The sequence below is a fragment of the Tiliqua scincoides genome, chromosome 11, assembly GCF_035046505.1.
Source record: "Tiliqua scincoides isolate rTilSci1 chromosome 11, rTilSci1.hap2, whole genome shotgun sequence".
NCBI classification, from domain to species: domain Eukaryota; kingdom Metazoa; phylum Chordata; class Lepidosauria; order Squamata; family Scincidae; genus Tiliqua; species Tiliqua scincoides.
Window position 1 is genome coordinate 28,060,174 of NC_089831.1, and position 23,569 is coordinate 28,083,742.

The following is a 23,569-nucleotide window of genomic DNA, read 5'->3' on the forward strand; positions in this document are numbered from 1 at the left end:
CTGTGGGCCCAATGCAAGGCTTGGTCTTGTGTGTGGAAGCTGCCTGGCTGGAAGGCCTTTCGCCCACAGCCCCTCAGGTCTGCAGCGCCTCCCCCTTTTGCCTGAGGGAGCAGGGCACAGCCGTCCTCTGGCCGGGGAGGGGGAGAGCAGGAAAGGGTTGTCTGAGCCTGTGGGGCCTCAAACTCTGTGACCTGCTGGCCCCTACCTCACAAGGCGCCTTCTCCCCTCCAACTGGACCCTGCAGGTCTCCTCCTCTGGCCTGCCCAGAAGCTCCTCCACAGCAGCCAGGCAGGGGTGCTCTTGGTGGTTCCACCTCCCAGTTCTGCCTGCACAAGCTGCTTCTGACGGAAAGCCGCCCCCCTCCCCCCAAAAAGAGGCCACGGGGTTGCCTGGCTGCTGGAGAGGCTCTCACCTGCATGTGCGCACACCTGGCTGCCGAGCAGAGGTGACTGCCGGGGCCCACTGGGGCTGCCTCGGGGCCTACTCTCATTTGCACCCCTCCACAGCCGCTGGCTTCTTTGCCTTGAACGAAATAAAGGTTTGTGTTTGCTACCGAGGGCCTCCCTGGACATTCTTGTCTGGCTGCCACAGGCATGGGGTGGGTGCTGGGGTCCCTGCAATCTGACTTGTGTTACGGGCACTCAGGCACCTGCCCCGGAGCTGCTCCCTCCCCAGGCCACTGCAGGCAGCTTCCTGGCGCTCCTGCAAACTGGGCGAGTGGAACAGCTTGCTGAGCCTGGCCTTTCAGAGGTGGCACCTCCCCCCCCCCACGCCTGGTTCAGCACTGCTGTCTTTAGCGCTTTGCTCAAGGGAGGGGGAGCCACACATACCCCTCTCCTGCCACCTAAGGGAAGGGAAAGGACAGTGTATGGAAGTCAATCCATGGACATAGCTTGCCTCCCCCCCCCCAGCCGTGGTCTTCCTCTTTTAAGCCTGTACATGCTGCCAAACATTTGTGTCCTGGATGTCACCCTCTTCCTCCCCCAACCACCCTGAGTGACAGAGAAGAAGGAAAAAAACCGAGCGGCAGGAATGCCTACGGCCCCCCCCCCCGCCAGGACAGTATCCAGACATGCGAGCCAGGGCCTGTAACTCCCCAAGGAAAGACCAGATCTCTGTAGTGTGCTGTCGTGGCCAGTGGAAAGGCCCTTGGGGCAAGGCCAGCACAAGCCTTCCCTGCACCTGAGGTCTCTCTGGCTTTCCTGACTCAGCCCCCCCGGAGTGGGACAGGGTGCTTCCTCTTCCACCATCTCCCTCTTCCTCTTGAAGGCCCCAAACAGCAGAGGCAGGTGTCCCCGCACAGCTATTTCCTGAGGCCACTGCCAGTCAGCCTCATGGGTGGTTCCTGACCTTGCTGCATTTTCTTTGACCCTTTTGTGGTGCTTGTACACAGCCAGCAGCACTTTGGGGCCTGGTGTGTCATGCCCTCCTCACTTGCCTGTGGCTGAGCCCCCAGAAGAGAGACAGTGCTTGTGTGCAAAGGGAGATGGGGAGGAAAGGTTCTTTCTCAAACTGTGCCAAGCTCTGCCCCCCATGTCAGAAGGCAGGAGCAACTGAGCAAATGCGCCATCTGGTAGCCACCAGCCTGTCCTCAGTCAGCCACAGATTCAGCACCTACAGGTTCAGAGTGCAAAAGAATCCTGGTTTTATTGGGGGGCGAGGCAGCTGTGCAATCGGTGCAGCGAAAGGCCCAGCCTCCAGCATGAGTGGAGCATCCCAGGCTAACAGGAGGCACTCCGAGGGCAGGCGCTGCCCATCCAAGGGCTTCTGCCAAGCAGGCCTCGAGCTCCCAGGCTGGGCCTGCCCCCAGTCCAGGCAAGGTCAGAGGAAAGCCAGCACCACTCCTCTGGACTGCAGGGGCTTCCCATGCTCACTGGCAAGCAGGGTCCTGGTGGCCAGGTGCAGTGGCATGGAGCAGACTCAGCTGGACAGTGTCTGCCACCGGAGGATCCCCACTACTGCCTGCTTGTCATTCCGGAGGCTGCAACGCTTTCTGTCCCAGGATGTTGGCACTTCCGCCATGCGTGGAGTGGCAGGTGTTCAGGGCTCTGCCTGGAAAAGGAGAGACACACCTGCGTCTGCCATGGCAAGCAGAAGCAAAACACGAGCCTGGTTCCTGCCTTCCGACATCCTGCACTCCAAGACGTGCCAGGGCAGAGGCAGGTCCCCCATCGCCCCAGGGCTGGGGAGGGGGAGAGAGTAGCACTGACCCTGCGGACTGTGTAGATCCAGTTGAGGTAGGCCTGTACTTTGGTGTAGACTCCAGGGGTGGTGGGGCTTCCACAGCCGTGGCCCCAGCTGACAATCCCCACCAGGTGCCAACGGCCCTGCTCGTGCATCAGTGGTCCTCCGCTGTCTCCCTAGGTGGGAAGAGAGGCTGCAGTGAGTGGCCCACCTTGTGCTCAGGGCTGCAGGCCCGTGGAAGGACCTGCGCTGGAGTCCTGTTTGCTCCGGTGGGCAGATGGAGCCCCCCTCCCAGGTCAGGAAACACTGTGCTTCCAGTCTGGTTGACAAACGGGTCTTTTGGGGCTGCCCTCTGTCCCAGGGCTAGTCGTCCCCCCCCGCCGAGCTTGGCTCAGTGCCCTGGTTCCTGAAAAAGGGGGCCAAGCCCCTCCCCTGCCGAGCTGCTCCAGTGGAATGGAGCGATGCGTTGGTGCTCACCTGGCAGGTGTCGGCTCCTCCTTTGCCTGCACATAGCATCTTCTCGGTGACCTCCCCCTGGTAGGCGCTGGCTGCATTGCAGGTGCTACTGTCGATCAGCTCCACCTGGACCTGCTGCAGCGTCTTGGCAAGTTGACCTGGAGGAGGACTGACAAGACTCAGGGTTGGGGGTGGGGAGAAGCGGGGCAGCTCTCTGGACTGCAGTGGCCCAAAGGGAAAAAGTGTCAGCAATCCAAGGGGGCTTTCCCCAGGGGTCTCACCCTCCCCCCGCCAATGTATCCATTGCCCTTGGGCTACCTGTACAGTAGCTGGAGATCTGCCAGCATCCTGTGGTCCATCCTTTGCACTTCTTTGTGCTCTGTGGGGCACCCTGGCTCTGCCCTAGGTGACAGCTCTGAAGTGCTCCTGAAGCCTGCCAGGGGACCCCATAGGAGCTGAGAGCAGCCTCTTGCTTGGTGCTTCATCACCTCACCTAGGAGCAGGTGCCTCACACGGTGGAGAGCGGACTGGGGCCTCCCAAGCAGGGGGCCCTCTCTCCCCCAGCCATGCTCAATGGCTGACAGAGGCCAACTCACCGTTCTCCTCTGTGTAACCCCAGCCTGTGACCCACAAGGGTGTTCCTGGGCCCAGGTCCTCATCAAAGAAGGGGAGGCAGATCGGCTTCACAGGCTCTGCAGTGGAGACAGAGCCCAAGATGTAGAGGTTGGCGGGGGGGAGAAGCAAGGAAAACACCTGGGGGCCTAGACTCTCACCTCTGTGCCGCGTGGGAGGGGGTTCCTTCCCCATGCAGTTCCTTCCCCAGCAAGCTGTCTCTGGTCCCCAGGTGGGAGACAGGCAGATCCTTGTTCATGTGATGCCACCATGAGAGGGGCTGTTCCCCACAATCAGGCCCACACCTCTGCCCCACAGCTGGGCTTGCATGTGACTCTCACCTGGGGCACTCAAGGGCCTCTGCAGCTTGACCAGTGCAATGTCCTCATCTTTCGGATACATGGACTTGACATCAACGACAAAGACCTTCTCCACAGGGACAGAGGTGGCACTTGCCAGGGTCCCTGAGCCACCCTTTACTGTCCAGTGCTTTGTCACCAGGTGGGTCCTGGATGCAGAGGGAAAGACACTGCAGGTTGGCTCCTCCCCCTTTCACCAAAAGGGTCGCACTGGTGTCAGGGAGGCAGAGGCTCTCTAGGCTGCAGTCAGTGGGAGCAGAACCAGAGTCTGACCAGTCGGTTGCTGGGCCTCTGCCAAATCAGCTGGGAAAACTCTCCAGGCTCTGGAAGTGGGCACTTCTGCTGCTCAAGGCTGCAGACCGTGGCTCTTGGCTACGGGGATGGTGGCCAAGCTGGTCCAGAGCTGCCTCTTGGTGAGGGGTGAGGTTCCACACCCCACTGCCCATAGGAGGGAGAACCCTGGGGTAGGGAAGCGGAGCTGTTCTGAGAGGCTGCTCCCCAGAGCCTGCCCCTGTCGCCACTCAAGCCACTGCCCCTCCAGCACAGGAGTCTGCCTGCCCCCTCCCCTGCCCTGCCAAGTGGGTCACACTAAGCAGGATGGGAGGACAACCTAAAGGTCATGCAGATGTGCCCCCCCCCCCGGAAAAGGAGAGGAGATGGCGCTTCGGGGGCCAGGGCTCAGCAACCAGAGGACAGGGAGGCTGCCTGGAAAGAGCAGTGGGGGCGGGGGAGAGCAAGGGCCCGGGCCGGGCTGCAGCAGCCCCAGCTAAGGCCTGGCAGGCTGGCGAGCCGGAGGCGGGAAAGGGGGGGGAGCTCGGCAGCGAAGGACCGAGAAGGCCCGGCGGACGGACATCCCCGCCGGCCTCTGAGCGCAGCGGCGGCGAGAGCGCGTAAGGGCCCCGGGCTGCAGAGGAGTGCCCGGCAGGGGGCTGTGCCGCGGTCCTGGGCGCGGGACTCACCGGAAGCAGTGCGCGGCCGTCAGGACCCAGCGCGGCTCGACGAAGCTGCCCCCGCACACGTGCCGCCCGTGGAGCTGCAGGCTGGCCTGCCACGGCCACCTCTCGATGGCGGCGGGCGCGCCGTCCACCACCCGCGGCGCCCGCAGGTTCTCGCCGCAGCCTGCAGCCGGGCAGACAAGGCGGGCGCCGCTCAGCCGGGCCGGGCCGCGGCCCGGAGCACCCCCTGCGGGCAGGCGCGCCCCTCCCAGCCAGCCAGCCAGCGGGCTCCAGCGCCCCACTCCGCGCCCGAGGGCCGCCTCCCATCGGGGCGGAAGGCGCAGCGAGCTGCCCCCGGGGCCCAGTGCGGGCCTGTTCCCCGACCGGGGCTGGGCGCTCGCTCGCTCTCGTCGGCTCTGCCGGCCTGGCCCTTCCGCCCGCGAAACCCACCAGGGCGGCGGTCCGTCTTCTCGCGGGATCCTGCCGCAGCCACCAGGCGGCGGCAGCTCCGAGGTGAGGCAGCCACTGCAGGCAGGCACCCTCCCCCCGGTGCGGCCAGCAGCCAGCGGACCCCCCTCCATCGAGCCTGCCCCCAGCAAGCCGGCTCCCTCCGAAGGCAGCGCCTCCGGCCCTCGCCATACTTACCGGAGCAGGAGAGGGAGACGATGGCGCCGGAGGTGCACTGCCTGCGGGAGAGATGCCGGCTTGAGACCCGCAGAGGGCGAGCAGGGGCTGCTTTCCCCCGCGCAGTGCTGCTCCCTTAGCCCAGGCAGCGTCTGGAGGCCCCCGTGGCCCGTCTGGCCTGTCCGGTCGTCGGAACCACGAGGGGAGAGTGGCAGGATGGCTGGGGGGGCCTGCCGGGATCACCTCTCTGTGGCCCCTTTTTGTGTGAAAGTGGGGGGGGGGGAGACGGGGTGGCTCAATCATTGGGACGACAGGAAAGGGGCAGCGGTAAGTCACCCCCCCCCACTCGCCTGGGCAAGCACCATCAGCCCTGCTCCTCACCTTCCCAAGTCCTGCCAGTGGAGCTCCCCACCCTGCAGAATCACCTCTCTGAGGGGCAGCTCCTGCGTGTCACCGCTGGCCACAGCACTGAAGGAGGGGACACTGCAAGGCAACAGAAGGGCTTGGCACAGATGGCACCCTGAGCCCCCCCAGCACAAGCCCAGCCCCAGCAAGCCCCCTTCCCTGTCCCCCCAACACTCTCTTTGGCAACACTGACACACACACACACACCCCCAGGCTGTCTGGCAGCAAGTATCTGTTCAGGGAGCGGAATTGTCGTCCTGGGCCACATGGGGATCAGTGCATGCAATTTGTGCATGAACACTGCAGGCTGAGGAGGGGTGAAGGGTATTTGGCACCCTGTTCCATAAATACTGCCAGATCCTATGTGGCATTAAGGTTGCTGTGCACCTCTGGGCGCACGCTTTGGCAGCACACATGGTTGCACTCAGTGGGAATTGCTTCCAAGTAAGCAGGCATGGGACTGACCACATGCCCAGGCTCTGAAGGGCTGTGGTCAGCTGAGCGCCCTGCCTGTTCAGATATTAGTGCAGGGCTGAGTACTGCAGGGTTCCCCAAACAATAGCCCACAGGCCACATCCAGCCCAGCAACACATTCTAGTGGCCTGCTACTGAGCCCAGTGATGTTCTAAGGATGTACGGCCTCCCCACCTTCCTTCCTGAGAGCTGAGCTGAGGGGGGAGCAGAGAGAGAGAGAGAGAGAGAGAGAGAGAGAGAGAGAGAGAGAGAGAGAGAGCGCACTAATTGTCAGGATTTTTCTCCTGTTGTGAAATTCTTACAGTTCTATACTTATCCAGAAGGGGCTTGTGACAGCACAAGCCTTGTGGCCCTGGCAGCAGACAGCAGTCTGGGGCTCCGGATGACTGCATTGCAACATCAGTGATTTCTGCCTGCTCCAAGCATATGAGCAATAAGTCACTGGAGGGTGGAGGAGGGGCAGGGGTCTTGGATGTGACACAGCACAACCTCCTCCTGTGTATTAGAAAAATCTTTTACTAGGCTCTTCAGCTAGGTAGCCAAAGAACAAAGACTAGCAGCTATAAAATTAAGCCAGCTCTTTATTGGGATCCATCCAAAGAGATCCAGCATAATACAGAGAATACAGCTTTACAGGACAGAAAGACCATCTCGACCCCACCTCAGAAGGAGGTGTATGAAGGAACTTTATACACTGCTGTCAACAAGGTTCTTTGTCACTATAATGTCACATCCTAATTTGGACTTCCTTCGAAAACCCCTATTATGTAAGGACTTTAGTTCAGCAGGAAGGCCTTGGCCTCCTAAGGAGTCATGCTTCCTCCAAACCCATAACTTTCACACAGAGCATTTGCTTCATCTGAGGACCCTGCCACCCAGCAAACTAGAACAAGATAGAGAAGGTCAACTTGACCTGGGACATTCCAAAGTCTTTTGCATCTGCATCTAGATCAGGCCCATAGCCAGGATTCTAGAGGTGGGGTGGGGGGGCAACTATTTTTTCAAGGGGGGCGATGGTGTCAGGTATCTATTCTGGTGAATGAAAGGATAAGTCTGGAGAAACATCAAAGACCAAAAACTCCTCCAAATTTCATGAAGAGAAAATAATTTGGTTTTTTTTAAAAGATGCATTCATTAGCTGTAAAGCCATGTGACAATAATTGGCATAGAATTGGCATAGAATAGAATCTCTGCATGCCATGTAAAATGTATTGCCTACACAGAAATAACATGCAAAAAATCCTTTCGTTTACACACCAGTGCAATACACAGGCCTGCAACCCTGCAAAAGTAAAACATATCACTGTGATGCAGGTAGTATTTACTTGTATTCTAAGTGTCTATTTAACACCTATCTAGCACCTAACACCTATATAGCACCTATCTAACACCTATATAATGCCTATCTACTGCCTATGCAACACCTATCTAGCACCTGTTTGACACCTATATGACGCCTGTCTAGCACCTAAATAGCGCCTAACACCTACATAACATCTATTAATGCCTATATAGCGCCTATTTATCACCTATTTAGTGCCTATCTAGCTCCTATCTGACACCTATACAGCGCCTATATAATGCCTATCTAACACCTATATAACAACTATTTAACACCTGTATAACGCCTATCTAGATGCTAGTTCCATCTTGCTAGTTTCAAATTCCTAGGTATTTACATTACGGAGGACCTCTCATGGACTAATAACACCAGCATGTTGATAAAAAAAGCACAAAAGCGATTATATTTTCTGAGAAGGCTTGGTTGGCAACCTTCAGTCTCGAAAGACTATGGTATAAGCCTACAGCACCCGGTATTCCCAAGCGGTCTCCCATCCAAGTACTAACCAGGCCTGACCCTGCTTAGCTTCCGAGATCAGACGAGAGAAGGCTTGGGAAGTTAAATTTGTCACAGCAGCTGCTTGTGTCTTATTATCGTTGCACTATTGAGAATATCCTAACTTATGATATCTTGGTATGGTATGGAAACTGCTCTGCAGAGAATTATTAAGATTGCGCAGAACATCATCAACTTTCATCTACCAGCTTTGGAGGACATCTTTATATCTCGCTGTCTGCAGAAGTCACACAGTATTCTTAGAGACCCACGATCCAGAACTATTCGAGCAGCACCACACGATTCTTGAACAGTTTTTATCCCACAGCTATAATTACGTTGAATAAGGCGAAATAGTTGTGATCATTCTCCTGGGCAATATGGTCTTGTTTATATTGTTTTTATATTATGATGCATGTTGTATAGAATGTGTGGGTGAGTGTGCAGAGTATGACTGTTGTGATTGTTGTATATAGTTATCTATGCTGGTATCTCAAAGGTGCATAAATTTTGTTGTGCTGTAGCACAATGACAATAAAGTTACTACTACTATCTGTGCAACATGGCCTTTCCCAGTTTGAAGAGACACTTGGCCAACAGTCTGAGGCTAAGAGGCAAAGAAGGAAGGCCCATAGCCAGGGAGACAGACCAGGGACAGACTGCACTTGCTCCCAGTGTGGAAGGGATTGTCACTCCAGAATCGGCCTTTTCAGCCACACCAGACGCTGTTCCAGAACCACCTTTCAGAGCACGATACCATAGTCTTTCGAGACTGAAGGTTGCCAACTATAACTCAGTAGTAGATCCTATCTATCTAGCGCCTATCTAGTGCGTATTTAACACCTATCTAGCGCCTATCTAGCACCTACCTAACACCTATTTAATGCCTATATAGTGCCTATCTAACCTATATAGTATCTATTTAGCACCTATCTATCGCCTATCTAGCACCTATATAACATTGTCGATGACACATTGCTGATGCATTGATACATATTAAAATAAAATTTATTTACATAAAAGCAAGAGGAAAGATATGCTAGTCAAATACAGTAGCCATTGGAACACTAGTTTGTTTTTTTTTACAATATTCATTACTCTTAAAAAGCAAAGTACAGAAGATTTGAATGTATGGAATCTACCTGGTTGAGCTGAATTCTCCCAGCTTTCTGAGAGTTGAATTGCCTTAGAACCAGGGGTTGATCCAGTGTCTGTATTTGGGAAGGGGACATGAGGACTACCTTCAGAGCCCAGGTCAACCAGGCAGGTAGCTGGTAACCAACCTGGGCTTATCGCTTTGCTGGGCAGCCAGACCTGGGTCTGGACTTGGAGGCCAGGTCTACCTGCTTGGGTAGACCTGGGCTCCTGATTGAGCTTATAGGCTACATAAGAAGAGCCCTGCTGAATCAGGCCAAAGGCCCATCTAGTCCAGCTTCCTGTATCTCACAGTGGCCCACCAAATGCTTCAGGGAGCATAAAAGACAGCAAGACACAACTTGCATCCTGGTGTCCTCTCCTGCATCTGGCACTGAGGTAGCCTAAAATCAGGAGCTTGCACATACCTATCATGACTTGTAACCTGTGATGGACTTTCTTCCAGAAATTTGTCCAATCCCCTCTTAAAGGCATCTAAGCAAGTTGCCGTCACCACTTCCTGTGGCAAGGAGTTCCACAGACTAATTACATGCTGGGTAAAGAAATATTTTCTTTTGTCTATCCTAACTCTCCCAACACTCAATCTTAGTGGCTGTCCCCTGGTTCTGGTGTTATGTGTGAGGGAAAAGAACGTCTCTCTTGCCATCCCTTGCATAATTTTATATGTCTCAATCATGTCCCCCCTCAGGCCGCTGTGGCTGTTTGCTGGGTGGGTAGACCTGGGCTCCCATTCCAGCCACTCTCCTTGACACCCGCCCAGTGGGTGTTCCCCTGACACCTGATTTTGCTCTCCATCCTGGTGGGCGCCCTTCCCTGCTGGCAGGACAGTTGGGGGGGTATGCACCTATGGCCTCCCCTGGATCCGCCCACTTTCCCACACAAGTTCTTGGTTCTCTTTAGCTCAAATGCTTTTCATGTTTTCTCCCACTAGAAAAAGGGTCTCCCCAGCTCCCAAGCAGCAGCCATTAATTTTAAAAGTATATCTGAAAGCCAAGAACCTGCCCCCAAGATGTCTCCAAACAGAAACATTTCTCCCTGCCCCCCCCCACAGCAGTACCATTACAGTAATTAGCATGTTCCACAGTAGAAGAAACAGCACCCTCCCTTCCCCCAGCCAGTACAAGGAGAAATCTCTCCCAACCTTCTTGTAGCTGCTCTTGACCAGCCCTGCTCTCCATGTGCTCTGGATGGGGACAGGGTGACCAGAGGTCCTTACTTCCAAGGAGCCCCCCAGGACCCTGTTCTACTCACTGTGCACACATGCACTCTCTCTCCTCCCCAATCCCTGCCAGAAGCACCAAGTCGGCTTCCTTCCTGTTCACAAAAATGTTGCAAAAAGGGCTTCAGATCACCCCCAACTGACACCAGATTAGATAAAGAGAACAGGTTTGGAAAAATTGCTAGGGGGGGCTTTGCCCCCATGGCTCCCCCCCAGCTAAGGCCCTGATCTAGATCAACAGATTGGAATGTCCTTGGACCCCTACTGTCCTGTGGGACCTCCACCCCCTCAGTTACGAAACTTGTTTTGCCACTTCAGGGAACTGAGGCTGGGGTTGGCCTTCTTCCTTCTGCGCTAGGGCTGTGTATGACCGGGCACCTCTGTTCCCTGGCCCTGCTAACTAGGCCAAGCCGTTCTATATGCGAACACCAATATTATATGATCCACCTTAGATCCTCCAGCAGCTTCCCTCTGGCAGCCTGGCATCACTGGGACCAGAGAGGCTGCTCCCTCTGCTGCAGGAGGAGGGGGAGCAGGAAGAAAGGCAAAGCCTGGCAGGCTGCAGGCAAGACTGCCACTCGCCCAGGCCTCTGGCTGCAGTGCTGCGAGGGATGCAGGGCGGGGGAGGCGGCGGGGCTGCAGCGACTCCTCACCGGCCCTGACCTGAGGAGCCCGGGGCGGGAAGGAGGGCGGGCTTGTTTGAAGCTGTCAGGGAGTGGGAGCACCACGAGGGGCGGGGGCACGTGACCGCGCACGTGACAGCAGGGGCGCCTCAAGGGGATGGTGGGCGCGCTGGGAAATGCAGTGCCGGGGAAAGGCAGGAGGCTTTCTGGGCCTGCGCGAGAGGGAGCCCTGCTGGCTTCGTGCAGCAGAAGCACGCCTTGTGGGACTGGCAGGGCCCCTGCGGGCGACCAGCCTCGGCCCGCTCACCTGCTGTAGCCCAGCTGCTTGCAGGCAGCCACTGCCATCTCTGCAGTGAAGGAGTCGTGGCAGGCCCAGGCCCAGGCCCCCGTCTCTCTGTTCTGCACCTGCAGGCTGGACCGGTCGCGGGAAAGGCGGACTGGTGGGGGAGGAAAGGCACAGGCCAGTGGCAGCAGCCCAGCCCCAGCAAGAGCCACCCGCTGCCGGCCCCACACGTGCACCGGGACTCACCTCCCACCGGGGGGCCCTCCGGCACCTGCTGCACACAGCTGGCCTCATCCTCTCCCCAGGTGCAGTCAACGTGGCCGTCGCAGAGGCGGCTCAGAGGAACGAACCGGAAGGTCTGGCTGCAGAAGAAGTAGTGGGACTCCACCGCCACCTTGACTGGGGGACACAGAGCGGGAGAGAGCCTGTGCGTGGGGGCGCTTCTGGACTGCGCCAGAACCTGAGGGGCAGTTGGAGATGTGGGGCACCACAGGCCACATGTAGGCTGAGAGCGTGTGGGAGGGCATCGTAAGGGAGGCCGGGTGGGTGAGGAGCCCCAGAAGTGGGTGTTGCTGGACTCTTTGCACCTTCCATCCTGATGGAAGAGGCCGTGGAAGGTGGGAGGGCTCAGCAGCAGCGGCAGGGCATGGGGGGCAGGTGGGGGATCTCTTACTGAGGAAGGCAGTGGCGATGAGGATGGCAATGCTCAGGGCGGCAGCGATGACGGGGATGCCAACGCGTGTGAACACCTGCTTGGCCGTTGGGGTCTCCTGCACAGGAGATGCACCTGTGGAAACAGCAAGAGCAAGCTGGGGTGTGGGGGGAGTGCAGCTGTGGGGGGACACACTCGTAAATCACGCACACCCTCCCCCAAGCTTAATTTGTACCCTTGTCAGTGCTGGTGCTTCACTGTGGTGGGCAGCTAAGGAGAGGCTCTCTCTGATGGTGCCAGTCCTGCCTCCAGTGCTGAGCACCCTCCTTGGTCCCTGCACCAAGGGAGCATCCAGGGAAAAGACACCTGAGAGGGCCCAGCACCTCTCCAGTATGTGTGACTCTACCTCTGGTGTTGAGGGGTTGCTCTGTCTCCTTGTCCTGAAAAGACAGATGAGAAGAAGGAGAAGTCAGCAGAGCCCTGGGAACCCTGGCAAGGAGGGCCCAGGTGTTCACCGAGAGGCATCAGTTCAGTAAGACCTTTATTGGCATAAAATACAGAGAAAGAACAAAGCAAAACAGAAATATACAAAGACAACACAACATAAGCATAAACATCAGTCACTGCCCAGAGTCCCAGGGCTCTGCCTGGCTATTACCCCAGATAAAAAGGAAGCGACATTATCCAGAGTCTCAGAATCAGGTGTGGAAAGGAGAGACTGAAGCATGATTGAATCCTCCCAGCCCTGCATCCTAGCTAACAATGGGCCTAGATATTTCTTGCGTGATGCATCATGTAGCGGGCAGTAAAAAAAGGTATGCATTAATGTCTCAACGCAATCCCTACCACACCTGCATTTCCTCTCTGACCAAGAGGCATCATTGCCAGCCTCTGTTGGGCCCCAGGCTACTGGGGGGGGGGGTGGTGGCGGCCGACAGTGTTGTCCCAACCTCCTCTGGTCCCGCACAACACATGTGCCCTTGGGTCAAGTGACCACCCAGGAAGTGGCTGATTGCTCCAGAGAAAGGTAGAGCCCCCCCCCATCTCCGGTCCTTCACCCCAGAGCCTGCACAGATCCAGCAAAGTCCTCTGGCTGCTTTGCAGTCTCCTGCCGCTCTCCAGCACGACTGAGTGGCTGCGAGAAGGGGACTCTGGAGCCCATCACCCCAGAGGAAAGCAGGCAGGCTGGCTGCTAGGAGACAGTGTCAACACCTGAAGCACTGCAAGGAGCCAGGCAGGAGCCTCCGGTCTTGTGGGCAACCAGGCACTTCCCTGCTTTTGGGCTGCTGCTGAATCCAGGGCTCTGCCAACTCCAGCTTGGCCGTAGCTCAGGGGACGGCAGTCCTGGCTTTGATGGCAAGAGAGTCACCAGCGCTGCTTCAGTGGAAACCACTGGTGTGATTGGCATACCGCCTGCATGTCCCACCTGCTCCTGGCAAGAACACTGGCTGCTGGGGGCGGCCTCTGGCTTCAGCGATGGCAGGTGAGGCCTGGGACTCCTTGGTGGGAGGGTCTACTGATGGTGGGCAATGGGGAAAGTGCGGAGCACCTTGGAACAAGCTGGACCCTCTGCAGTCTGGCTCCTGGGCCTGACTGAGCCCTGGAGTGGCTCTGGTCACTCTGGAGGATGACCCACTGCAGAGAAGTCTTGGGGGGGGGGGGGTAGAGTGGCCCCTCTCACTCTCCTGGCTCTGACTGGGTGTTCTGTCTAGGCCAGATTGAGGCACTGCAGGCTGAGTGGGAGATGCTGTGCTGGGCAGCCTTTTCAGGATGGGGTGGGGTTCCTCTTTAAGGCCTGAGTGTGCAGCTGCAGAGTGGCCCACTTCTGGGGCGCCCCAGTGGCACCATGCATCTGTCCCCAGTAGCTTTGCTGTGGGTCAAATAGCTGTGCTGCCCTTACTCTTCCTCAGATGATCTGCTCTGGCCGGACCACCTATAGAGGCTGGGGGTGGGAACAGGGGCTTGTCGGTGGCGGCGCTCTGGCTGGGGATCACTCTTCCTGGGCTGCCCAGCACAGTCTGGAGGTGCTGAGAGGAAAGCACAGCTTGCCATCGCCAGCACAAAGGGGAGGAGGGCGGCCTCATCCTGCCTGCCCTGCCATTGCCTGTGGTGCTCCTGCTTTGACAGGTGCTTCGCTTTTCACATTCCTGCGCACTGAGTGTTCTGATACTGGCTGCTTATGTAAAAGGGCAGGACAGAAAAGCTGAAAGAAACCAACCAACCTACTGACCCTGGCAACCTAACCAAAGGAGAGGCCTGGGCGGAGGTGGGAGCCAGTCCCAGACTTCCTGCTGGCACTCGAGTAGCGGTTGCCACCCCTACAGACGAGGCATTTGCTTTGCCAGCCCAGGCCCTGAGGGACAGCCGGGGCTTCTCCCTTGGCCTCCCCGGGAGGGTAGGAAGGAGCCTGTGGGGGCATGCTGGACTCCCTTCCAGCTCCTCTGCTTGCTGTTCAGCTCAGGGCAAGAGGCAGGTGTTCAGGCGTGCGTGCAAAGGCCTAGGACTGGCAGCGCCCTTGATTGTCCCCCAGAGTGGGCCTGTCCACTGGAAGTGCCCATTCCCTGGTTGTAGGGAGGTGCAGCTGCCTCCAGGCTCAAGAACGCCCATGCAGGGAGGCGGCCCTCCCTTTCCAGCCCAGGAGCTGTGCATTGGAGAGGCTCCTGCTGCCCCCTTGTGGCTGCCTTGTGTGGCATCCTGGCACCACAGGAACAGCCCAGCTTGACCGGAGTGGCGGGGGAGGGGGGAGGAAGGGAACGGCTGGCTTGGAGACGGAGTGTCCTCCTCAGTGGAGTGCAGCAAAGAGAAGCCCTTCACGTGGCACCCCATTCAACTACCGGCGTCATGCTCATCCCAAGTGCTGCTGGACACATGCAGGCACGTCTGCTTCCCAGCTGGATGCCTCCACTCCTAGCAGTGGGAAGCAGTGCAGAGTCTGCCCAGGAGCCTCCAGCGGCCGTTTGCTGGTCCCTCTTGTGGGCTTTTGTTGCCACTGAACCCCTGGCATCCACATGGCCCTTGGGAGTGCTGCCCCTTCTCATTTTTTTCACTGCCAAGGTCTTGGCATTTGCACAAGGATGTGAACGGAGAGGGTGCTTCTGACCATACACAGAGTACCTCTGCCTCACTGCCAGAGGTCCTTGCCACCTGCAGTTAGGGGTCAGCCGAGCCCCAACACCTCTCCTTGGAGAAAGGGAGGCCACCCTGCTGCCGGCTCTCTCCATGGTCAGGCCTTGCTCTCACCCAGCAGCTCTCCTGTTTGCACCCAGGGCTGCTTGAGGCTTCCCTGGAGTTCATGGGTCCTCTGTGGGGACTGTTGTCCTCACACCTGCCTTCATTCCCTGTCTGGGTCCACAGGGAAGGAGCCTCTTGCCAGGTCTCCCTCGAGGTATCCCAGCTTGCACAGCTGGTGGGCTGCTGTTGGAAGGAACCTCCTGTGCTTGGCTGCAGATTGTGAGTGTGGCAGCCACAGGAGATCCCTTGTGAGGCCTGGGGTCAGTGGGGTGGAGTGGGTGGGGCAGGGGCACAGGTGGGACAAGGTGCCAAGAGCCCCAAAGAAGAAGAGAGCCCGTTCCAGACAGGGACAGGAATCCCTCCTTCAACAGGATGCTTGTTCGGGATCTGGGGCGTGTCTGGGTTTGTGGCGTCTTCCCAGAAGTGAGGGCTGCCCCAGCAGATGCCTGGGTCAGACAGGACTGCCTGACAGGAAGTAAAAGGGTCTCCCAGCACTCACCATGTTTGCTCCAATCCAAGGCCCTCCGCAGTGGCAAGACCCCAGTCACTGCCTCAGAGTGGCAAGAGCGCTGTCTCCAGGGGGCATCGGGGGCCTGTTGGCAGCCACAGGCTCACTGGCTGAGAGCCTGCCAGTGCCCAAACTCTGCCGCCCTGAGTCTGGCCCAGGTGAGCTCTGCCTCCTTAATGCCTGCTGGAGTTGTCAGACAGGACTTCTGGTCACAGACGGTGGAACCCGACACTCACCTGTCAGTGGCGGCCTGCTGCCTGTGCCCTGCTGAGGCTGAGTCACCCCACCTACAGGAGCATAAATGCACAGGTGGGGGGGATGAAGCAAGATGGGCTTCCCCGCCCTCTGGGAGGGGCCCTGGTGCCAAACAGGGATCTAACAGGAAAAGGTCTTAGCTGGTGAGCATCAGAGTGGGAGGGATGAGGCAGTGGGGGGTAGGGGGTCTTTGTCATGGAGGGTAAGCCCAGGGGGCATCCAGACCCTGCTGGGGACTCCAGTTTTTGAATGCTGCATGTGGTGCTGTCTTCTAGGAGGGGGGCTGCTGCAGGAGGGGAAGGGGTGGCTGGTGGCCCCAGCTTTAGCCAAGGAGCAGAGGGTGGAGAGGAGCTGGACTGTGCAGGGACGGGGCTGCTGGCAGTGGGAAGGTTTGGCTTCCAACCTCCTCCCCCTGGTGCTGGTGAGGAGGCTGCTCCGTGGGGCGGGGCGGTGGCCGTGTCCTCTGGTGCCCTCAGCCCCACCCAGATGTTTCTCTGGACTTGTGCTGCCAGGGCCTGGTCCTGCCCTACTGCTTTGTGCCTCCTGAGAAGCTGTCAGGAGAGGATCTTCTTTGTCCTTCCTGGCAGGGCACATTTCTTTGGGCAGAGTCAGCCTGTGTTGGCTTTCAGGTTGTCGACCAGCTTCCTTCATTCACACTGAGCAGCGGGTGTGGGGGGTGGAAAAGGCCTCTGCACCCACACGCAGAGGGCTTCCTGGAGGGTTGGAGGGCAGCAGCCCTACCTGCTTCCCCTCAAAGTCAGACATCTTCCCAGGAGCTCTGCCCATAAGGGCCCTTGTTCTGAGAAAAGCCTGGGGGTCTGGGCAGCTCCTGGATGACAGCTGGCCTTGTGCAGCTGGTTCTCCAGGACATCATGTGATGAATGTGTGGCTTGCCCGTTCAGGGTGGGGGAGCGAGGTTGTGCCAGGAGCTGGGCCAGGAGGCAGGTGGAGAGTGGTGGGTCACAGCTCAGCTACACTGGGGAGGCCTTGGGCGGTGTGCACAGGCTCAGCTTCCCTGCTGTGATCTCTGCTGGGTCTGCGCAGCTGACGTTAGGCCACAACATCCGGTAGAGGATGAGTGATGTGTCGCTCTGTCAAAACAGAGAGGACCTCTGGATGCCCCGAAAGAGAGCTACTGACTCAGCCCCGGCTGACTGGGGGGGGGGGTGAGGGCTGGGAGGGGCGGGACTTTCTGAGTTTCCAGGACCAGTTCCTCACCTGCACCTCTGGGCCCCTGGAGGAGCTCTGAGCTCTTGGCCCCCTGCAGGCCCAGCAAGAGAGTTTTCTCTGCTGGCTTCTCTTCATGCCAAACCGAACACTTCCCCAGATGAGGAGACTCTCAAGAACAGCTCACCCAACAGGCTCATAGTTGGGATTCTAGAGATGGTTGGCAAGTATTTTTTTTCCAGGGTGGGCAATTATATCAGGTATATTTAGTGGTGTGCAAAATTAAAGGATTTGCATGGAGAAACATCAAAGACCCGTAACTCACCCAAATTTATGAAAATATTTGGGTGGGGGTTTGAAAGATGCATTCATCATCTGCAAAGCACTGAAACAATAATTTGCAAAGAACATGTCAGGGGCGGATCCAGTGTTTGTGTTTGGGGAGGGCCATGAGCACCACCTTCAGAGCCCAGGTCAGCCAGGCAGGTAGACCTGGGCTCTGCCTCTGTAGCTGAGGTTTGCTAGGTAGGTAGACCTGGGTTCCTGCCCAGTCTTGGAGTCCAGATCTACCAGCCTCTCTGGCCGAGGTTTGCTGGACTCCCACCCAGATGGAGCCCAGATCTACCTGCCGGTGGAGCTGCCTCCTCCAGGTGGGTAGACCCGGGTTGCTGGCCCTGCCCGGGCTGCTCCTCACTGCCCACTGGTGCGACACCCATGCCCCCCCCCGGAATAAATGCATCTCAGTATGCAATGTAAAATAAGAACATCAGAACAGCCCCATGGGATCAGGCCAGAGGCCCATCTACTTCAGCTTCCTGTATCTCACAGCGACCCACCAAATGCCCCAGGGAGCACACCTGATAACAAGAAACCTCATCCTGGTGCCCTCCCTTGTCAGATGAACATAAGAAGAGCCCCGCTGGATCAGGCCATAGGCCCATCTAGTCCAGCTTCCTGTATCTCACAGTGGCCCACCAAATGCTTCAGGGAGCACACCTGATAACAACAGACTTCATCCTGGTGCCCTCCCCTGCATCTGGCATTCTGATGTAGCCCATTTCTAAAATCAGGAGGTGGCACATACACATCATGGTTCGTAACCCGTATTTTACAAAATGTATTTGTCTGCATAGAAATAACACACAACTTCTCCTTTCGTTTTGCACACCAGCGCAATCCACAGGCTTGTATCCCTGCAAAACGGAAACAGATCACAGACGAAGGTAGTATTGACCTCTCTTGAAAGCCTTTCATTTGCCAATGAAATTTTGATGAATTCATTTGCAGAATTACTTTTCCCCACTGATTTTTTTTTTCCAAAAATGTGAGGGTGGGCAAACTGCAGGTTCAGGGTGGGCATTGCCCACCCTGGCCCCCCTCTAGCTAAGGCCCTGCCACCCAAGGGGTGCACACCTTTTCCCTTTCAAGGGACTTGGCATGACTGTCTTTTGTTGGCACATGTGTGTCTGTGTTGCCATTGGAGACTGGTCGTGTCCATTCCAGGCCTGGCCCAAATGCTGCATTTGGACATATTAATGTTGGGTCCTGATCAAAGTGAGCCAAAGGAGATCAGCGCTGGGATCACGGGCAGATGCTAGGGAAGCACCTTGGTTTGTGGCTGGCTGCCTGGTGGAACGTCTTGGCCTGGGGCTGACTGCACCTGGAAGAGCAGCGTGCAAAACTTCACCCCACCAGGGCCTGACTCCAGGTTCTTCCCTGCCTGATGCTTGCCTAATTCAGATGCCTGATGTTCAGCTCAGCAGTTTGTGCACTGAAAAGTAGGTTGGTCTTGCTCCCTTCCGTGCTTCAGGCAAACTGTTTTTGATTTGCTTAGGAGCAGCCTGTACTGTCGTTCAGCTGGACATTTGCTTGTCTCCCTGGCCGCACACCACCAACTCTTAAGTATGGGGAAACTGCTTCCAGGAGGGGTCTTATGTGACGCACCAGGCACCGGCTAGTCAGTATTGTGCACAATCAGGCAGAACCAGATTCGGCAGGAAAAACTGCATTGGGACTGCTTGCAGGGGCATTTGTCCTCCAAATTAGGTAGCACTCCTGGCCAGTCAAGGTCCCGAGAGGTCTGTACCAGGCAGGAGAATCTTGACAAAGGTGGACTTTTGCAAGCGATCAATCCTCTGGACCGGCCCACTGGGCAAAGCATCACCCTCTGGACATAGGCTGCTGCTTGCTGGAGTCCCACAAGGCCTCCCCGGGCCATTTCTTGTCAGGGGAGGAGCCATTTCTGCCTCATGTCCTGGCCTCTCTGTGGAAGGTGAGCGGGAGCTGGGCTGCATTTCAGAGAAGGGTGCTCAGCTTTTAGGGTCACCATTACCCACCACTGACGTGCAAAAGCTCTTGACTGCAGGCAGTGCTGCTGGGCTGCCTGGACAGGCTGTTCTTTTGGAGGCCTGTCAGTGAGGTTGGGAAGTCCCCCTTCCCCAGCCAGTTGGAAAGGACTGCAGGCGGTGCCAGGCTTTCTTATGAGGATGCTTGGCCTGAGCAACATGGCTGCTCTGGCTGCCTCATGCAGTGCCCTCTACATGCACAGGGCATCCCAGCCCCTGCCCCAAGGAACTTCTTGGCTTCAAGTTCCCTGCAAGGGGGCTGCCCTGGTGAAGGGTCCTGAGCCATTTCCATCTGAATTTGTGGCATTGAGCCCTGCTGGCTCAAGGACAGCAGCCTCGAAGGCCCCAGAGGAACTCCACAGCTGCTCTGCTTGGCGCCTGTCACTGGGGACATCTCCCAAGGTGAGCACACAGCCAGGAGGACTTGCTTGTTTGGGTCGTTTCTGGGGCAGGTCTTCCCTGGAGACTGCAGGGGCTCCTGCAAGTGCACCAGCCCTGCCTTCAATTGCGCAAGCACTGAGCAGAACCAGTTGTGGGAGGTGGTAGGGAGGCAGAGGCGGAAGGAAATGGGACCCTGGGACAACTGCAGGGCAGCTTCTGGCCTCAGTCTCAATGGCTACTTGGCCATTATTATTAATTAACAGTATTTATATACCGCTTTTCAACTAAAAGTTCACAAAGCGGTTTACAGAGAAAATCAAATATCTAATGGCTCCCTGTCCCAAAAGGGCTCACAATCTAAAAAGATGCAACACCAGCAGACAGCCACTAGAACAGACAGTGCTGGGGTGAGGTGGGCCAGTTACTCTCCCCCTGCTAAAAAAAGGAGCACCCACTTGAAAAAGTGCCTCTTACCCAATTAGCAGGGGTTAGTGCAGTGGCCTGGCAGTGGAGACCCCCCCCCCCATAGGCCAGGTTTCGTCCAAGGCTTGTGGCCTCCACCCCAGCAAGGCCCAGAGAGTTGGGCCTGGAGAATTCACTGTGTTGCATGAATTCGTGCCAGAGTTTGCTCAGGACTGGACCTGGAGGCCGCCCAGTACAGTCTCTGGCAGCTCTGTTTTTGAGCTGGCTGAGACTTGTCACGCAGGGCTGGCTGGATCACTCCAGCGGCAGCAGCCGGGGCAGTTGTGTGGAAGGGGCTGAGCAGACAGGTCTGGTGGGGGATGCCTCCTCCTCAGGGTGCAGACCAGAAGGCTCCCAAGACTGCAAGGGGCCTGGCCAGGCCAGCTGCCATGCGGGGGGTGGGGAGGTGGCCTGGCCTGTGCCTGGGGAATCCTGGGCAGAGAGAGATGATGATAACAAATAATCCCGCTTCTCCCTCAGATACATGGTGTTGTTCCCGAATGAACACACACACGGTTTGGATTTTTGGAGAGGCAAACAAACAGGCGACAGGAGAATTCAAAGGACTTCTAACGTTTTACTCGTTTGCAAACGGGGCCCTCCACAAACACACACACGTGGAGAGACCGTGAACAATTACAATGATGCTGGTTTTATAGGATAGACTAGGTAGGGGAGGGGGGACAAAAGAGCACACAAAGATTGCAAAACACATCCATGGCAAGCATGGGAAAAATAACAGAGCAAGAGTCCCACAAACATTTGGCTTGGTTATCAGATCAACATCTTGATCCTCAGGATGTTCAGGAGGGCAATTCGATAAGCATCAGCAATTTGTTTACAGATATATCCATTACAAAGGATCTGGTCCTCTATGCATCCCTTTTATTTGTTTATGGCTCTTATTTATGACTTTCTGTTTACCCTTGTGAACATACCACAGTTAGCCTGTTCTCTAAGAGGGATTTCTAGATGCTGGCTTTTGGTCAGAGAAGAGCCTTATGGGTGAACTGGGCATCTCGGGATATTTCTATATTGTGAGCTCAGCATATTGTTATCAGTGTGTTTTGGGCTTCTTGGCACGAGGCAGGCTTGGTGTCCTGCTTGATAATGCTGTGCGGATGGTGTGCTTGTAAAAGGGGCTTGTAAGAAGAGTCTCTTCCTCTGTTAGCGGTTTGGCAGGGCCTGATGCTGGAAAGTTGTCCCTGCCTTGTTTTGGTGCTGGTTTTGGGGTTTTTATTGTCGTTGTTTTAAAAATTGCTGTTTGCTAATACAGCTTTAAATTTAATAATAAGTACTATGGTGTTTAACCAGAGGGAATCAACGCACAAGTGCATTGAGCTTTTATTTTGTCCTGTCCTACATTTTGGTGCCTTCTTCTCTTGTGGTTGCGACGCCTGGTCACCCTGCCCTGGACCCGCTGCCGGTGCCCCTTCCTCTCTGGCGCATGTTCAGTGCACGCCCGTGTCCCACCTCCTCCTCCTCCTCTTCCTCCCCCGCAGGTGGCGAACAGCCGGTCAGCGTCCTCGGGCTGATCCTCGGTGTCAGCCTCTCCCTCCTGGTCCTTGGGGTCCTCGGCTACACGCTTGCCAAGTGGTACCGGGAAGGACACTGCTGGCACCGTGAGTACGAGTGGGGCGGGGTGGAGTGGGCAGGCCAGCTCAGGAGGGAGCCTCTGCGTGCCCCGCCTGGAAGCTCTGCTGCCAAAGCAACATCCGGGGTGGGCCCAGCAGAGGCGTGGCGGGGGGCGGCAGCACCCGAGGCAGCCCCCACTGCGGACCTCTCCTGCTCCAGCTTCAGCAGCCTCGGGCTGAACGACCTACCCTGAGAGGTCCCAGCCAGATGGTGCTGGGCCTCTGTTGCCTTCCAGGAGTGCCTTCTGCTAGAAGTCCTCCGTAAGGGCACTGGTGGTTGGTGATCCGCCCTGCTGTTCTGGGGGATCCACCCAGGCCCGCAGCCTCCTGTTCCCCACACGGCCCCTCTGCTGTGGAACCCGACCCCCTCCAAGAGGCTCCGCCTGTCCCAGCAGCTCCCCGGTGCCCAACAAACCCTCACCCTTCCTTGTTCCACTGCCTGGACCCTGACTGCAGAAGCTGCTCCTGGTCCAGCTCCTCCCCCTGGCCCGGCAAGGGGGGTCTTGGCTGCAGCACCTCCCCTGCCTGACCCAAGTGCTGATTGATGCTCTGGTGGCCAGAGAGGCTGGGAGGGAAGCCTCTTGGCTGGGGGTTTGGCTGACTCATCTGGAGGGGATTTCCCTCCAGGCTGGGAGAAGGGGCTGACCTGCAGAGGAGGGGAGATTCCCGTCCGATTCCTGGGACTCTGGAAAGCCAGCTGGGTTTCCCCGGCTGGTGCGGTGAACTCTCTCTCAGGGAGGGGGGTGAAAGCAACCTTTCTGTCACTCAGCTGGCAGGCCTTCCCAGCTGAAGCACCTCCAGCCTCGGGGGCGGGGCTTCTTGAGAATGGCTGTTCTTCCCTGAAGAGCAACTGCAGAGTTTGTGCAAGTTGGGCGGGAGAGACAGTGGCAGGGAAAGGGTTGGCCCCTCTGGTCCCCAGGGCCCTGGAGAACTGATGGTGGCTCAACCCCACGGCTGGTGGACGTTTCCAGGAGGCCTGGGGAGGGGGGAGGGCTTGCCGCTCAGCCCCTCACCACCTCCTCTTTCCCTTTCCAGGGCCCAACTTTGTCTTCAACCTCTACCACATTCGGTGAGTGCCCCGTTCCTCACAGCATGGGCCCCTCTGGCCTCCAGTCCTGGCTGAGTTGGCTGCTCTTCCCCCGGATGCTCTGCAGTAGCTGGTGTGTCACTGTGCCTGGGGAGGGGGTGCCCCAAGGAGCTGGCAGAGGCCCTCTTATGGTGGTTTGTGTGACCAGCTCTGGCTGAAGCGGTTCCTGGAGGCGTCTTTTCCTGCCTGATATAATAGTGGATGGTCCTGGAGGCCCAGCCGATATTCCCAGGATTGAGTTCAGGCACCCCCTGGAGACTGGTGCCAGGCCTGGAGAGCAGATGAGCCTGCCGTGTCTCTGGGGAGCACACCCAGCACTGGGGCAGCCGGAGCAGCTGGCTCCTGGGGCCCTTTGAGCTGGTCCTATGAAAGGCACCAGGCTTGCTTTGCTTGCCTCTCCTGTCTGTTGGCCACATGACCACCTGCTACTGCAGAGGGTAGCCTGAGGCAAGGGCGGGGGTCCATCATCATCATCATCACTAGGATTACCCATCTCTCTGCCTTTGTTCCTTTCAGCAGCCTGAAGTCTGTGGAGGTGGAACTGGCCCCGCCCTTCACCATCAGCGGATCCATGCGCGACACAGGGGGCAGCTACACGCAATTCCAGGATGGCCAAGGCATGTAGGACCGCCTGGGACCAGCCCGGCTTCTCTTCTCCAGAAGGTTTGGAGTGGAGGCGAC

The 23,569-nt window shown here is 57.3% G+C and overlaps 2 protein-coding genes across 2 annotated transcripts; one reads left to right on the top strand and one right to left on the bottom strand.

Moving 5' to 3' along the window:
* Window positions 1-1,637: 1,637 nt before the first annotated feature.
* TMPRSS4 (transmembrane serine protease 4) lies at window positions 1,638-13,237 on the bottom strand. Its single transcript, XM_066639185.1, has 13 exons — window positions 13,229-13,237; window positions 12,225-12,258; window positions 11,840-11,953; window positions 11,413-11,565; window positions 11,191-11,320; window positions 5,552-5,653; window positions 5,192-5,232; window positions 4,571-4,730; window positions 3,594-3,760; window positions 3,237-3,332; window positions 2,662-2,798; window positions 2,211-2,360; window positions 1,638-2,052 (listed from the first exon to the last, which is right to left on the bottom strand). The coding sequence occupies exons 1-13, from the start codon at window positions 13,235-13,237 to the stop codon at window positions 2,041-2,043; spliced, it is 1,305 nt and encodes a 434-aa protein (XP_066495282.1). The 3' UTR covers window positions 1,638-2,040.
* Window positions 13,236-23,513, top strand: SMIM35 (small integral membrane protein 35). The gene is made up of 5 exons (XM_066639186.1): window positions 13,236-13,301; window positions 14,007-14,112; window positions 21,670-21,789; window positions 22,837-22,870; window positions 23,405-23,513. Exons 1-5 carry the CDS (start codon window positions 13,236-13,238, stop codon window positions 23,511-23,513), a joined length of 435 nt encoding a protein of 144 aa, XP_066495283.1.
* The last annotated feature ends 56 nt before the right edge of the window (window positions 23,514-23,569 follow it).